General features: G+C 33.0%; 1 protein-coding gene across 1 annotated transcript; it reads left to right on the forward strand.

Annotated features, from left to right (window-relative positions):
* The first annotated feature begins 730 nt into the window (after window positions 1–730).
* Window positions 731–16,610, forward strand: LOC127734371 (chitin synthase chs-2-like). The gene is made up of 13 exons (XM_052244205.1): window positions 731–1,061; window positions 1,400–1,458; window positions 1,820–1,997; window positions 2,593–2,742; window positions 4,085–5,391; window positions 7,395–7,631; window positions 8,134–8,213; window positions 8,555–8,657; window positions 10,753–10,906; window positions 11,416–11,622; window positions 13,000–13,135; window positions 13,456–13,656; window positions 14,157–16,610. The coding sequence occupies exons 1-13, from the start codon at window positions 786–788 to the stop codon at window positions 16,106–16,108; spliced, it is 5,040 nt and encodes a 1,679-aa protein (XP_052100165.1). The 5' UTR covers window positions 731–785; the 3' UTR covers window positions 16,109–16,610.
* Window positions 16,611–18,118: the final 1,508 nt, after the last annotated feature.

The following is an 18,118-nucleotide window of genomic DNA, read 5'->3' on the forward strand; positions in this document are numbered from 1 at the left end:
TAATCGTATCATATTAAGTCATAGATTTGATCATTACATAATAATCAGTCACAAATAAGATGATAATATTATGTAAGGTCACAAATTTGATCAAAACCTTACGTAAAGTCGCACATTTGCCCATTGCTTGGTTATACTAAGTCACACGATTCGTCCTTATTCATCATATTAATTCAAAGATTTGAGATACCCTTATCATATTGAATCACAAATTGTGCATAACCTTAAATAATTTGTTTGACCTTCTTACATTTAGTCACAAAATTTGTTATTATGTGATAACATTTAAGTCGCAACATTCGTCACAATAGTCTGATAACATTTAAAGTCACAAAAATCGTCATTAACTAATTAAGTCACAAAAAGTCACCATCTTTTTAAGTCCTTTTCGGTCATACAGCTCTTTGACTGTTTCGGTTCTCATAAATCCTAGGATTTCAAATATTCGGCTTTGGGCGTTCCTGATGAAGTTAAACCAGAAAAGCGCTTCGTACGCATGCAATTTATAAAGTATAGTTTTCATTTTTTGATCATTCATTCAGTTCTTATAATAACGATTAACGATAAACAAAACTTCAAACATTTATGTTATCAACTTTTTTTAATTTAAGAAAACTATACCATAATCATTGTATTGAAGAAAAATCGCATTCTTCTATGTTTGTTCCATCGTTGGCAAAGAAAATTGTGCCTTTATATTTCAACATTTACATATCTTTTAGATATTTCTTCGCCATTGGCATGGTCGAATTTTACAAGATCTTGTCTCTGAAGTAAGAACGAAAATGACAGAAGCAGCAGGTGCTTCCACTAATGACACTGCGACAGCAGGAACCGAGTATATCGCATGCTCAAACACTGATGGAGAGGACACAATAAACGAGGACACTTGTGACGAAAACATCATATCTAAAACAACACCAAAACGTTCTAACTCGTGTACGTCTACGTCATCACAACAACGTGTAGCTGAATGGATGCAGCAAAATGATAATATATCAGAAGATGTTAGTCTACCGACGTTTGACCCCGGACCTTCTCCGGTATTTCCCAAACCTCAGGTACATAAAAAAGCCGTGCAAAAGTGTTTTGTCAATCTTTCTCGTTGTGTCAGTTGACCCTCAGCAATGTACCCTTCAAACACAAGTAGATTTTTTCTTCTTATATTTGATCTTATTATAGAATTTAGGACAACTGTGCAGAGGGTTTCCTCTAAAACTGAGAGCAAACTAATGTTAATCAATTTTGGCTACCAGTTGATTTGGCCAGAAAGTGAAACTAATAATAAAATAGAATCATAATCCAAGATCAAAATGGTTTTAATCATATGAAACAAGAATTGAAGTTACATTAATAGCATATTAATTTATGAAATCACAAAAAAAATGTTCTTTTTCAGAGAGATCAACATGTCAGAATAAGTATACCAGAGTATTCCGAAAGAAAAGTATTTGACGAGTAAGTTAATATTTTCATCGAAGTTAAAATATACCATCAAGTCACACTTAACATTCAATGACCGCTCGCTCAGTTCAGATTAAAAAGTTCAATAGTACAACTACAGTCATTTAACTACCTCAATGATATTATTAAAAAGCTTCGATCCCCCTTGTGAACTTTGCTTATGTTCAATGATTTGTTATGAGTAAATGTAAGAACTTTTATTCATGTTGCAAATACTTCTTGTTTGAAGGTTCAACCATTGTTTTTATATACTACATTATTAATACAATTCAAACACCAAAGTACACAATAAATTTCAGGAATTCATAAATGCAATAATGAAATAGCATGAATATATTATAATATTATTTTTCAGGCGTTTATGGGATAGATTTCAGATGATCCCGCGTGAACGAATCTCTACCAGTGATACAATTCGACCATTTGTTAAAGTATTTAAATTCATCTGTTATATCCTATTGTTTTGTCTTGTTTTGACGTCAGCTGTTGTTAGTAAGATGTGTGTTCTTTTATTGGCATCCAGTATTATAAAAGTAAGTATTGTAACGAAAAATCCTTGTTTTTGTTTGTCCTTTTTCAACTGATAATTTTGACAATCCCTTGGTATCTCTTTTTCTTTTTTCAAATTTTATTTGGAATTCGACCAGATATCTTGATTAACGAAAGTGTAATTATTAATTTTATTTGATGTAATCATATTTTTGATAAAATAATTCTATTTTTTTTTTGTGTAATCATAAAGTTGATTTCAAAAGTTCAGAAAAATAGTAGAAGAAGAAGAAGAGAGGCGAAGGATACCAAAGGGACTTCAAACTCATAAGTCGAAAATAAACTGACAACGCCATGGCTGAAAAGGAAAAAGACAAACAGACAAACAACAGTACACAAAACACAACATAGAAAACCAAAGACTCAGCAACACGAACCCCACCAAAAACGGGGGGGGGGGGGGGGGGGGGGGGGATCTCAGATGCTAAGGAAAGGTAATCAGATCCTGCACCACATGTGGCACCCGTCGTGAAGCCTATTTTTTTTATAACTTCACACATTCTACTGTCAATTTAGTATAAGGGAAGATGTATAAAAACGACAACATTGACACATGATGCTATTTTTTTTATTTTTTAGGATCCTGTAACTAAGAATGATGAAGACTCTCCTGCGTATACTATGTTAGTTATTGTCATTTGTTCGCCATACATCTGTTGGGTATTTAGTTACTCCGCTAAGTCCTTGTTTGGAAGCAGTGCTTGGCCATCATTCCGGATGATAATCGTTGTAAGTAATGTTTTCTGAAGTCACCAAAATACTGGTCTATAATCCTGAAGGAAAACATTTAAGCACACCAGACGCGTTCATATAAAAACTATCTGGAAATACACGATACACAAAAAAAAGTTTTAAAATGGGTATATGTGATTATCAATCATAAACTGTTGTACCTGAATGAAATCAAACAGCGTATAACACGATGCATTTTGTTTTTTGTCGATTATATAATGGTATTCCTGGGCTGATATATGCATAAAACCACAAAGATATCCAATCGTAATACTAATTTATCGTAGGACAAGTAGAAAAATCCGTCCATTCGGAACAAATCTTAACTAAAGTACAAAAACAAATGTAGCTTTATGCATACGGGCCCTGTTTCCTATTTTTTTCGAAATGGATTGTATATGGTTTTCGCCTCCTGTATACAATGCTTATACTTCAAGTTGAATTAAGTAAAAGATAAACTGGCGTTATATCTTAAATTACATTTTTTTTTGCTATACTCGTAGCTGTCATGAACAAAAGATGTGGTGTATGCATTTAGTGAGACAGAATCTTATAAAAAAAAGGGGATGAAGATACCAAGGAGAAAAACGAGGATAAATTGACGGCGCCATGACAACAAAAAACGAAATACAACGAAAAGACAAAAAAGTGAACAACACACTTCCTAGAAAACTAGAGACTGAGCAATACGAACCCCACTAAAACAGTGGGTGATCTCAGGCGCCCCAGAAGGGTATGCACTGGTAGAACCTTCCATGTTCCTTATTGTATTAAGTACAATTTCGGTGATAAGTGCCCCAATCGAGGAGAAGAGGACGGGGTTGTGGTTACAATTGGAACCTATACTTGGTCATCTGTGACACAAATATTTCATAACGGTCAAACCAACTCGTGATGGCGTCCGTAAAACCTTTGTAGGGAGCAAAACTTACCCAGATAATTCACATGAATATCTACATGTGGTCTTAAGTAATAGACAAGTGTCTATATAATTAGTCAACCTCGTCGAGAGTCGAGACAACTTATAAATACATTTATACGGAACAAGCAAATCATGCACATGTACGTTTATCGAAGTAAAATCAAGCAATCATTATGTATTGTCATTTTGAATTTATAGGGTTGCAATAAATGGTTGATGATAAAACTATAAACTAAAATGGCAGGTAATATAATTTCACTTTAGGAGGAAATGAGGTAAACAGTACTAAACTAAATAAATAAAGCTTTGCAATTGAGCGTAAGTATGCTCTTGATTTTTTTTTCATTATGTTATACATATCTATTATTCTGTAATTCTAGACGTATGGTATACATATCTATTATTCTGTAATTCTAGACGCTGTTTGTGGAACTTTTACATACTTTCGGATTATCACTATTAGTTTTCCATATTTTGCCAAGAATGGACATGGCAAGAAGTTTACTAACATTTTGTGGAGTATCTACGGTACCAGCATTTTTCAAAACAATAGGCCTAGCCTGTGATTCAAGTATTCCGCCAGTGAAAAGATGTGCTCTTGGACTTATCAATAGCCTAGCCTTTATAATACAGCTAGCAAATCTAGCAGCATCAACTTTATTGAGTACACCGTTAACCGAAACTGAAAAGAATACTCTTAAAGCTACTGTTTTAAATAATGATGAAATAGTCCACACGGTTTCGAGACCACCGTTAACATTTGATGATAGAATTATGTGGGAGATACCAGTAGCTTTACTTTTCATCAGTATTTCATACTGGGAAAATTTTGTTTACGGTAATTTCAGTATACATGCTTTTCAAATTCCGTTGTTAGAATGGAAGAAGCAGATGCATTCCGTTCGCCAACGACTGTACATCCTCGCTGGAATCTGGAAGATTGGTTGGACAATGGTGTTTGCTGTTTTGTTGTTTCCAGGATTTAATTTCAACATTCATTTTAGTGATAAACCTCAGGTCTTGAAAAGTGATAATACTGTTTTACCCCAATTGCTAACAACAACACTTTCGTATAACATCACAGAGAGTTCAACGCGTAAATATGGCTCGAGTCTTCCAACAAAGGAAACGACAACTGCTTCTGGTTATGATGGCTCCGGACGTAATATAAGAGTAAGGAGATCAATTGCTGATGATATTAACGCAAATGGTATAAATGCTGTATCAAATCTTTCCAGTGACACACTAAATCAAAAGTATCAGAAGTTATTGTCAAGTACAATATCATCCATAACCCAATCAAATGCAGATAACAATTCCACAACAACGGCAACGAAATCGAAGAACTCTGATAATGGTGATTTTTCCTTTTCAATTCCCGAATCATTGAAGATTAACTTTCAACAATATGGACCATTATATTTACATCTTATTGCTAGCACTTTGATGTCGTACTTTGGTAGCTTAGCTTGCAAATTATGTATGCAAACTTTTGGATTTACTATACCATTGTTTTTGGCAACACCAGCAACACTTGGTTTAATTCTTGCACAATCATATACCCAGTTTATACCATCATATTTTTACGTCTGGATTTGCCCTGAAATGGAAGGTAACATTAGACTTTACCATTTGTTATGGTTTGGAGTCTTGTGGATTTCTCAGGTTATTGTGACAGCACATATATGGTCCCCTAAAAATGGACGTATGGCCAAAATAGATAGGTGAGGATTTATTTCAGTTGTTTGAGTGATTTATTGATTGATATAAATTGGCAAATGTCTCAAACATATTAAGGGAAAAGAATTATAACATGATTTTTGTATGATATTAATAACTAACAGTACTATTATCGTAAAAAAGACATTTTGAAGGAGGTTTTTGGTTTATTAACTCGGCCGACTCATTCATAAAATGACTAGAATCATCTGACGTTATGGAATGACAAAACATCAACATACTTTGTAGAAATAACCTTAACTTTTTTATAATTTCAATGAAATGAATTGTTTACTTTTTATACATTGTGACTTGGATGGAGAGTTGTCTCATAAGCACTCATACCACATCTTCTTATTTATATAAAGTGTCAAGGTTAAACATTCTATTAACGCATAAACTATTTCGCATATGTGGGAATTATTCATACTCCGAACGTCCGGATGTATATATGTGTACACTTTTTCTTTGTAATGACTCTCGGGAACAGAACCCGAGTTGACAGTATGAAACAACGAACCTTGGAATTGTTTGCACATATGTTTCTATCAAGCAAGTTGTTGATATTTGCGTGTTTAAACATGGGTTTCTTTAGTTGTAAAGAATATTTTAAAGTCATAATACATCAAATTTTCAACAAAAAAAGTTGAATATATTTTAAATGCTTGAATGGCTGAGTTTTACTGTAAACTCGTGTACATAAAATTTCTTCAAAAGAAAAATCCCTCATCTTATCTTAAATGAACTGCTATTGAATTATTGTCTTTCCGTACTCCTAATTCGCCGATAGCTTTTACGTTTGCAAATACTTGACCTCTCGTTATTACGTCGGCAACCGCACAGCAAAAGTTCGAGAGAAAAACCGTGCTGAAAAAATAGGTAAACAAACGTGGAAATTAGATAGTGTTAGTTGAAAAAAAATATTTTAAAAAATTAATACAATTTATCATTTAACAACTGTTATGACAAAGTTTAATTAGCAAATAATAAACATTGAAAATTTAAGAAAAAAGATAACATCGCTCTATTGCATGTCTATCCTCAATTATTTTTCACGTGCTCCATTATTCTGTGTTAATCGTTTACTAAAGTCACGTTCGGAAAACTTCGGCATTATAAAACTCGAAAGTTAATTAGCAGGCATTCCCTGAATGAAATATTTTTTGTCGATTATATTTTATGGATTCGTAATAAACGTAAAAAAATCATACATAGATGATTTAGTTTAGTATATATATAAGAAACTCAATTCGTATGACTTTTTCTACCACAGGAATAGATTACCCTAAATGTATATGGCATAACCTTTCGGAATTTTGGGTCCTAAATGCTCTCTAACTTCGTATTTGTTTGGCATTTTTAACTTAGTTTATTCGAGCTTCACTGATGAGTCTTTTGTAGACGAAATGCGCGTCTGTCGTACAAAATTGTAATCCGGGTATCTATGATTGGTTTATTTAAAGAAGTTTGTTTATGGTTCAACTGTCGACGAAGGACTCTTTATTAAGTTTGTGTGTGAAAGGCAGAGGTAACACTTCAGTAAACTTCGTAAATTCACCGTTATTATTCATTATTCCAATAAAATACAATAACGAATATGTCCAGACTCAAAATTTCGTCCAAACACAACTATTTCCCCTGTGTAGGAATTGATACTTGTGACGCCATAAAACGGCGTTTAATATATATAATAATTTTTTTTCGCAAATGAAGCTCACAAATAAAATAAGGCCTATAAAACATTTAATTTATTAGGTAATAGCTACCACATTCTTTAGCCATGATCAACTGCAAAGATGTTTATCTAATTATAAATTAACTCTTATAATTGTGTTTAGAAGTTCCGTACTAAACGTTCATTTCAAAATATGTTTGTTGTCTGCTCTATGGTCGGGTTGTTGTCTCTTTGACACATTCCCCATTTCCATTCTCAATTTTATTGCACTGAGTAGTTCGAGGTGTGTATTCCAGATTTTATATTTGAGTATAAATCTTATATTTTATTCAGATTATTTGTACTGCCTATTCGATGTGGAGTTCTGCTCGATCATAGTATGATGCTTCGTCGAAGGACTAATGATCGTGATTGCTCATTGTTTAACGCCGACGAAGATGATTCCTTTATGTTTGACGACGACGAGGAGATTCATAAAGCAGACGATATTGTGCCTCAGATATATGCATGTGCCACAATGTGGCATGAAACCAGAAATGAGATGACACAACTTTTGAAATCAATTTTCAGGTAGTATATCAAATGTTCATATAGACAGTTTTTAGGTAGTGTGGCATGAAACCAGAAATGAAATGACACAACTTTTGAAATTAATTTTTACATACAGTCTTCAGATAGTATTTTAAATTTTCATCCAAACAATTTTCAGGTAGTATATTAAATTTTCATACACTCAATTGTTAGATAGTGTATTAAATTTTCATACACAAAATTGTTAAGAAGTGTATTAAATTTTCATACGAAAAATACCTGAAAATTGGTCATGAACACTGAAATCGGTTTCATAAGTTATTGTTAAAAGAATTTTAGAGAATAACTTTATATATGAGTATATTTGAATCAATAGAATAGTTCCTTTTGATTTTAATCCTTGATAAAAAAATCTTGGAAAATTTTATGATAAAATAAAACAATCTTCTATAACTTAAATAAGCTGTTTTCTATTGCCCTTGCTTAACTCTCATTTACAAAAATAAACATTATTTATACATATATCATTCGTATTTTGTAGAATGGACATTGATCATAGTGCTCGCTTTCTTGCTCAGAAATTCTATGATATCAAGGATCCAGACTATTATGAATTTGAAGGTAACTTATTTTTACAAAAATTGATCGATGTTATCATTGATAGTGTTAAGTTTATGTGATACTTGTAGTTAAACATTTATCTTTCAGCCTTTCAGCCTAAAATCAATCATGGTCAGTAAAGCAGACGAGACATTTCAGCGTGTGCACTCCTGTTATATAAAGACTTTGATGTTATGATATGATTTATGTATATTCTAGCATTTTTATGCAATTCAAGTCTTTTAAGTAGATGATTTCAAACTTTAAGAATATATATAATATGAAATTATCATATGCATGCATCACTTTTTCTGTTGGATTCTGTGGTAGATTAAGTTGTAAATACATTACTTTTTCTTCAGCACATATTTTCTTTGATGATGCTATGGAGCTATCAGATGAAGATGTTCTTGTACCAAATAGTTTCGTTGCTGACCTGATAGACTGTATAGAGGATGCATTGAGGTAGTAGAAATTTAAACTTTATACATTTTCAGAAATTGATTTATATTTTCTTTCTACCCAGTTGTCATAGGTTTGGCACGCAACTCTTTGAAATGCTGATGATAATTTTAAACTGTCACTTTAAAAATAATATTGTTAAACTTAAACTAAGAGTATACATCTCTTTGAAAAGTGAGTTGAAATGGTTTTTTTGACTGTTTGGTCAAGTTCTATTTTGATGCTCCAAAACGTTTTATATATTGTGAAAATAGAAACAGATTAATACAAAAAAAAATCACATTGTTAGTTTAACTGTTAGCGCTTTTGAAATATAAAATTGAGAATGGAAACGGAGAATGTGTCAAAGAGACAACAACCCGACCAAAGAGCAGAAAACAGCCCAAGGCCACCAAAGGGTCTTCAACACAGCGAGAAAATCCCACACCCAGAGGCGGGCTTCAGCTGGCCCCTAAACAAAAATGTATACTTGTTCAGCGAAAATGAACGTCACACTAAACTGCGAAACATATAAATGAACCAAAATTACAAAAGACCAGAGGTTCCTGACTTGGGACAGGCGCAAAAATGCGGCGGGGTTAAACATGTTTTATGAGATCTCAATCCTCCCCTATACCTCTAGCCAATGTAGAATAAACAAACACACAATAAAACTCAGTTTAAAAGAAGTCCGAATCCGATGTTAGAATAGGTAACAGAAGAAACTAAGCAAAATGACAATGATCAACATAAATTAACAAAGGACTACTAGCAGTTACTGACATGCCAGCTCCAGACCACAATTAAACGGATTGAGAGATTATGTCTTCATCATATGAAAATCAAGCACAATCCCTCCCGTTAGGGGTTTAGTATCATACCATCATAAAATATACGAGAAAATAACCCGTATCATGCCAACAACTGGTTTAAGAATATATGTGTATATTTCCGATCCAAAGACCCTATGAGTGAACCAATATTAATTCCAAAAAAAGCCATCTCTAATGACCTGACAACAGTATCGTAACTATATCCCTTCTGAATAAGTCTTTTTTAAAGGGGCATTAGCTACGAGATATACAAAAAATTAAAATATGATTTTTTTTTCCATTCATTAACGAAAGTGAAATAGTGAAATTATTATTCGCTTTTAGCAGCCAGTTTGGTTCAATTTTGTCAAAATAAGCTAAGAAACATCGCTGACTAATTATTCACTTGCAAGTGAATAATTCGATCTCATTGAATCCGTATTCATGTGACCTTCAGTTTAATCCCTTAGCTTAAGATGGGTTACGCATGAACTAGGCGTGTTCAGCTATTGAAAGGAAAAGAATGTCAACGTTGAAAGTGAAACAAGGGTAAACCATTTGGTTGACTGATTCGATCTACAAAAACTCATTCTTATACAGGTAAAAAACGATGATTAACATATTTTTTTAACCTATAATAGGAAATCAAACAGACCTAGAAAAATCCATTTGCACATGTTCTATATCTATTTATATCTATATTTATGTTTATATCGGGTTATATGACCGTCAGCTGCCTTCGGGGGTCACCTCGATGGTTCATTAGATGGCGTCTAGACTAAAATACACACGAAATTCTGATACATATTATCGAGTCCATGCATCGTAAATTGTTTATTTTTGACTTTTTATAATTTGGATATACGTTTTAGTATGTTATAAATCAAATATGAGAGTTTGAGCTAAATCGATAAACATGAATTTGACAACTAATGCCCCTTTAATGGTTGGTTAGCTTTATATATACATATGTGTTATTTTAGACCCAATGTTTTAATGTTGATTACACTCTACTAACAATTTTCAAAAAACACATGGCGTTGAAATCGGTACCATATGTTATTTTTTTTGTCTGAATTTGAAACCATTAATATATTTTATGAATATCTATGATTTTCATTCTGTAACTTAAAATTTGTAGCACTGATGTATACATCTAATGAGATTCTGTTATTAATTTAGTATTTTTTTTGTTAATTTCATATGACACACTCTTACATGCATCGTTTGCTGTTATAGAAAAATATAATCCAAACAATCAGTCGTATTATCATATTATTAGTTAGTGTATCTATCGAATATTTCAGCTCAGTACATGAGAGACAAATGTATATAAGCTCTCCAGTCAGGACACCTACTCCTTACGGTGGACGGCTGATCTGGCGATTGCCGGGTGGTACAAAACTTCTTGCACATCTGAAGGATAAACATAAAGCTCGTCACAAAAAACGTTGGTCACAGGTAAATTATAGCAAATATTTTTGATTCTCAGACGCATATTACACATTATGTATGCTTCTAAAGTCAACAAGTGTGGACACAGATCAGTGTGGATGGTAATTGTTTTATTTGTGTTAGTATTTTAACAGTGTTTTTCCACCGAGTTTATGCATTGGTTGTATCAAACTTGATGTTTCCTGAGCTATTTCACTGTCTTTCCCATGTGTTTATATATTCTTTTGTTAAACGTTTTTCCTTGATTACATTCTTTAATAAACTAGAATCCGCTTGTATTAACGCTACACTCAAACAAAGTGTAGTAGTCAGCCAAGAACCAAACCAGCTTAATTCTTTTACAGCAAAATATCTTTTTATCTTTCCATCTTCGAATCAGACTAATATGTGCATTATGCTTCGTTTCAAGTCTATGATGGAGTAATTGTAGACTTTTTTCATTATTCATTTTATTTATTTCTCACGCGGCATTTAACACAATTGTTGATTCTAAAATATATTATATTATTATTCAGGTGATGTATATGTACTACCTGCTAGGCTATCGAATCTTAGCTCAGCCAGAAAATCTCCTACGTAAAGATGGTAATAGATCCGATACTCCAGACTCAGATAATTCCAGAGTTCGTCTCACTGAAACTCAACTACGACGTAGGCGACAGGCGTCCCATTTTACTCGGAGTGTCATTTTTAACTATACTAGTGAGGAAGTTCATACACAGGTATTATGGGGAACGGATTTATGATATATGATTGGCCAACTGTATTTTGCATTTTTGCAGTACACAGTTTTTCCGTGCATCAAATACACTATTATAGTCCGTGGTACAGCTGAGGTTGAATGGTTGTAATGATCATGCCAATTTATAAATTGAAATATAGTTTGATTAAATTGTTGTTTACTTTTATTAATCACTTACACATTGTCTGATTGTTTTGGTAGTAATGGTTTTTTTTTTTAATTATGTGTTAAAATAATTAAAGATTGTTTTATGCCCCACATACGATAGTAGAGGGACATTGTGTTTTTCGGTCTGTGCGTCCGTTCGTTCGTTCGTCCGTTCGTCCGTCTGCCCCGCTTCAGGTTAAAGTGTTTGGTCAAGGTAGTTTTTGATGAAGTTGAAGTCCAATCATCTTGAAACTTAGTGCGAGTGGGGCATCCGTGTACTATAGACACATTCTTGTTTTATATATTTTGAAGGGAGATAACTTAGGATATTTAATTATATCATATAGAGTACTGTATTTTTTTATTTTGTTAAAATGAGAATAAGTATCTATCACATATTCTTGATATACGGAAGCGCTTCTTGCCAGAAATGTGGTAGTCACTTGCTTTCAATTCGTATAAATTGAAGGAAGAAAACACATCAGTTAACTGGTATATTTACAGATCTTTGAAATAAAGTATATGTGTTTTATTAACGTTTTCAATCTGAAAGTAAGTTTTTAATACTTAACTTTAGCATAAAATGATTTAGTGATATTAAAGCAGTATTAGTTCATGCGTCATATAGCTGAAATGTGCATAATGAAGATGTCGCTTTCAAAGTAGACAGCTCAAGCTCGTAAAACATGTAAAACATTTACCAAATTCGTTAAAATAATAATTTATTTTACATATTTATATTTCCTATTCATATTTTCAGTATATAATGGCAAAAACGTTTTCATTTTCAAAATTTGCGATTTTTAAGACACAACCGCTTGCGCGAAGTACAATGTGTAAAAAAAGGCCTAGTTAAATTTGGCGGGAGGAGCTTGTAATTCTTTGGTTGCGTTCATTTAAAATTGAAACCAATTTAACGGCATGTGATTATTCGACTTGCAGCCTATAAATATCACTATTTGCATGTATTGAACACCTACTGAAAATATTGTGCTATGAAATAAATAGAGATGATCCGATTTATTCCTTTTATATTTTGAAATATTTATTAAAAATTATTTTTTCGTACACAACCTGTACTTGTTCTGTGAAAGGGAAGATTTGACGAATCCTTTATATTAACAATTTTTTAATCGCATGATATAAACTACATATTAGCAAAGAATGAGAAATGCCAATTTTACCCTTAGATACAATTTATTTCACACAGGCAGAGAATACATTTATTTTGAGTTTGGATGGTGACGTAGACTTTAAACCTGATGCAGTCCGACTCTTAGTTGATCGACTTAAGAAGAACAAAAAGGTTGGAGCCGCATGTGGTCGTATTCATCCTATTGGTTCAGGTAACAATTACACATCTTTCTAGAAAGCCTTACCCAGCTTTTTATCTTCAATTTTTTAATAAGTTTTGGATTTTCAAATATTTTGGCCTCATGCATCACTGTTGCGGCATTTATTGTCGAACAGTGCATCTGGTGTGTAAAATTGGTACCATAAATGTTATTAAAACACAATTTATATTTTTTATTCCTTTTAAAAGATTTATTGCTTTCCTTGGTAAACTATACATAAGCTAATAAATAATTTCTGTTAAGCTGAAAGCAGCTAAACACGTGCATGAACATATCAATTACTAGTATAAGCTATTAATTTTTTTATTAAGGTCCAATTTTATGGTATCAAGAATTTGAGTATGCCATTGGCCACTGGTTACAGAAAGCTACCGAACACGTGTTTGGTTGTGTTCTCTGTGCTCCAGGGTGTTTCAGTCTATTTCGTGGATCTGCAATTATGGATGACAATGTTGCAAGGAGTTATGCAATACGGACAACTGAGGCAGGACAATATGTACAATATGATCAAGGTCTGTTATATAATAAAATATTTAGTCAGTTATTCTATTCTTTATATCACTAGTGTGTTCCCATTATCTGAATTTGAAATAATTCTGTCGTGTAACAAGAGATTATGTATCCGTCCATGCGTCATATAGTTGAAATGTGCAGAATTAGAATATGCTTATATATATTTTTTTATGTTTGTCTTCCTGAGTTGTTATTTTATGTTTAAGAGTGTGAAGGTATGGGCTAAGTGAATTTAAGATATAATCCCTAATATACAATAACTGAAAGTACTTTGAGTAACTTAAGTAAGATAGTTTATTACAAATTCAAGTAATCAGAAAATTACGTCAAAACCATAGCTTTGACATTGCAAACTTTTGCAATAATCAAACTAATGATTGCACAGTTCTTTAGAAGATTTTTAAAAGCGTTTCCTTCTCAATGTGTAGCAGTTACCAAACTGTCCCGTAGTCAACACCAGTAAATTGTTACATCCAATAAAAAGTCAGTTCTATTTCAGGTGAAGACAGATGGCTAAGCACTCTCCTTCTACAACAAGGATACAGAATAGATTACTGCGCAGCTGCAGATGCTTTGACGCACGCGCCAGAAACATTTTCAGAATTCTTTAATCAAAGACGTCGATGGGGACCTTCTACACTCGCAAACATTTGCGATTTATTGGGAGATTGGAAGAACACTGTTCGTCTTAATGATAACATCAGTACCCTTTACGTTTTGTATCAGTTTCTTTTGCTAGTATCTACCGTACTTGGTCCTGCAACAGTACTGCTTATGATGGCTGGTGCATTTACTGTCGTATTTAAGACGACAATTGTGGAGTCATATGCAATATCTTTGCTTCCAGCAATATTTTTTATTGTGATTTGCATCTTCACTAAGCCGACCACTCAGATCACCGTAGCAACTATAATGAGTGCTTGTTATACGATCTTTATGACCATTGTTTTAGTAGGAACCGTCGGTACTGGTATTGAAGGAGGTATAACCAGTCCGAATGTGATATTTCTTACGCTATTGGTAATCATATTCTTTATATCGGCTTTGTTACATCCAGAGGAGTTCGCGTGTTTAATTTCAGGGGCACTTTACTTCATTTGCATCCCAATTGGCTATCTTCTTTTAACGATCTACTATTTATGTAATTTGCACATTGTTTCATGGGGTACTCGAGAAGTACCACAAAGAAAATCGCGGGAAGAGATAGAAGCTGAAAAGAGGGCTGAGGAAGAGAAACGAAAAAAGAGAGAGGAAAGGAAAGGATTCTTAGGTTGGCTGGGCCTTGATACGGTGATTAATGAGACAGTTGAAATGTTCAAGCAGTTTCGACAAGCTGCCGGTGCTAATAAAACTGACACAAAGCCAAAAACCGATCAACTACTTGAAGAACTTATTCTAGAACTTCGCCAGAGTAGGGAAAATAAGACACTTCCACCAAGACAAAGATCATCATCCACCATGACTGATAAAGGCGAGACTCCAATGTCACTAGAGAAAATGATAGGACCGGTTCCGGCTAATATATCATTAATTAGACCAGACCCGACGCCAGCTTGGCTGAGAAACGAAGACCCTGAAAATCCAGGGTGGTTAACCAGTTTAACATGTGGTGATGGTCCGATTAAAAGATTGACAGAGAAAGAACGTATATTTTGGAAACAGCTAATCAAAAAATATTTGTTTCCTATAAATGAAGATAAAATGCACCAAGAAAAGGTTGCAGCGGATTTAAAAAATCTACGAAATAACGTTGTATTTGGTTTCTTTATGACAAGTGCTTTGTGGGTAGCTCTAACCATGCAACTTCAATTGTTGCAAGATGACTTTAAGGATACAGTTTTATTTATCAAAATTCCCTATTTCGACTCTTCTAGAAAAGATCTGACGTTTGAACCATTAGGGATGCTTTTTCTTGCTTTGTTCTCCACAATTTTATTTTTTCAATTTATTGGAATGCTCTCTCATAGATGGGGAACAATTTTACATGTTTTGTCAATAACGGATATTTCCTGCACTCAACAATTTACGGAGAAACATAAAATACAGGAAATTATAACTAGAACAATGGAATTACAACGCGTAATTAACATAGAAAATGAACCGGAACCGGATTACGACGATGGATTAACAGATTTTGATGGTGACGATTTCGACGATGAAGACGATCTTTCCTCTTGTTTCTATACAGACACGTCATGTTCGTCTTTTAGTGTATCTCGTCCTCCACCATCTTATCATTCACATGATATAACAAACGGGAAGAAATGCATACGCCGTCGACATAGTGCTATTTTTAACAGACGAGGACATGCTACAGGGCGTACTTTACGTCACGCCTTTGAAAGACGCTATAGAAATGAATTGCAGAGGACTACTAGTGGCGACTCCGAAAACGACACAGCTGCTGCAGAGGGTGCTGGAAACGAAATTAATAGAACTGCCTCCTTTTAAACACGTGTATATGCAATTTTGAATGGCTAAGAGCTTATTGAAAATCATTTGTGATTCCAACTGTTTCTGTGATGATGGTTAAATTTTGTTTTGGTTTTTTTTTTATTGTTGTATTATAAATGAACTTTTTGTTGGGAAACTCAAAACACTTATAATCTTTTATACCTATTTTTAAATAAACATTTAGAAACTGGTTATTCTGAGATCCTCTAACCTTGCATTTTGTCTGAATTGTGTGATTGTATCAATTCTGTGTGTATGTAACCAAAGAAATGTTTTTTTTATAGGTAAACATTACACTTAGAATGTGTAACTTTAAACAAATGAAGTAAATATTCGTTGAGTGTAAAATTAATATGAAGACCACTAAACATTGTTAGTTAATTCTACTGCATAAACAAAGAGGTCATTAATGTATCCTGCATGTTATGTCTTTCATTATGAATAGTTAGCAAGAGGAAAATTCAACTAGTGCGACGTAATAAAAAAAATGCTTCAAATTCTAATGCGTTGTAATATATATTTGCATGGCAACGACTCATTCATAAGGTGTTTATTTAAAACAAATATAATAGAAAAATATAAATTTCTAATACTATATATATGTGAAAAGCTATCGTGTAACTCATTCTCTCTGAGCCCGAGTTAAAAGAAAGCAAACAAATATGTTTTCTATCTCCGGATCTTAACAAAAATCCAAAAAATAGATAGCGGTATGTTATACTATTGAATAAAAAAGTTAGCGGTATGTTATACTATTGAATAAAAAAGATAGCGGTATGTTATACTATTGAATAAAAAAGATAGCGGTATGTTATACTATTGAATAAAAAAGATAGCGGTATGTTATACTATTGAATAAAAAAGATAGCGGTATGTTATACTATTGAATAAAAAAGATAGCGATATGTTATACTATTGAATAAAAAAGATAGCGGTATGTTATACTATTGAATAAAAAAGTTAGCGGTATGTTATACTGTTGAATAAAAAAGATAGCGGTATGTTATACTATTGAATAAAAAAGTTAGCGGTATGTTATACTATTGAATAAAAAAGTTAGCGGTATGTTATACTATTGAATAAAAAAGATAGCGGTATGTTATACTATTGAATAAAAAAGATAGCGGTATGTTAGGGGACGACCATTTGATATTCGGGGGGGGGGGGGGGCAGGAGGATTTGTTTTGGATCGGTTATTTATTTTTGTAAACTAAGAGGACAGATTATCTATTTTCTGCACTATTGAAGCAAGATTTTTCATTTTCATTAAAGCAAGGGACTGATTATTTATTTTCACAACTATATTTATAATATTCGAAAACATACAATTTTTAAATTATTTGTTTATTATAAATAATTCATGTATAGTCAAGTCATTATGTACCATTTAATCAGAATTAATTATTATCCTCTGCAGAAATGAATCTTCTATATTCCCCAGTGCATATACATGTATTGCATACATACACAGTATTAAAGTTTGGTTGTAACTAAGGCTCTTTTAAAAGTATTGGCAAACATGTTTGGCCAAGCGGAGCGAGGCAAAATTTTTTTTGAAGGGTTTTTGAACCGCTGAAGGCCCAAGAAGCTATAGAACAAATGATGCAAAATCATGCCTTCTGGGTGTTCCCCAGACCCTTTCTTAAACTGAAAATGCAAGTTCTGTTTTAATAATTGTATGACAATATTTTGGTCTCAAAGCAAAATCACGTTATAGATTCAGTGTAAGACTTAAGTTTCTAGGGACAACATCAAAAGACAAATATGCATGATAAAGCAAAAATGTAATTCACATAGTTAAGTCTGTTGCTGCTGTGTTTTTTAAACTCATGATCAAGTTAATAATAAAATAGCTAAATTACAAAATGAATGCAACACTAACAGAATACAGAAGGGCAATCAATGAACAAAAGACAAATAAATAAGAAACATTGATCCCGAAAAATCAGGGGCTACGTCTGAGGGAGAACAGAACTTGCTTCTTGCAAGGCACTCACGGTGAACACA

The sequence above is a fragment of the Mytilus californianus genome, unplaced genomic scaffold, assembly GCF_021869535.1.
Source record: "Mytilus californianus isolate M0D057914Y unplaced genomic scaffold, xbMytCali1.0.p SCAF_3, whole genome shotgun sequence".
In the NCBI taxonomy this organism is placed as follows: domain Eukaryota; kingdom Metazoa; phylum Mollusca; class Bivalvia; order Mytilida; family Mytilidae; genus Mytilus; species Mytilus californianus.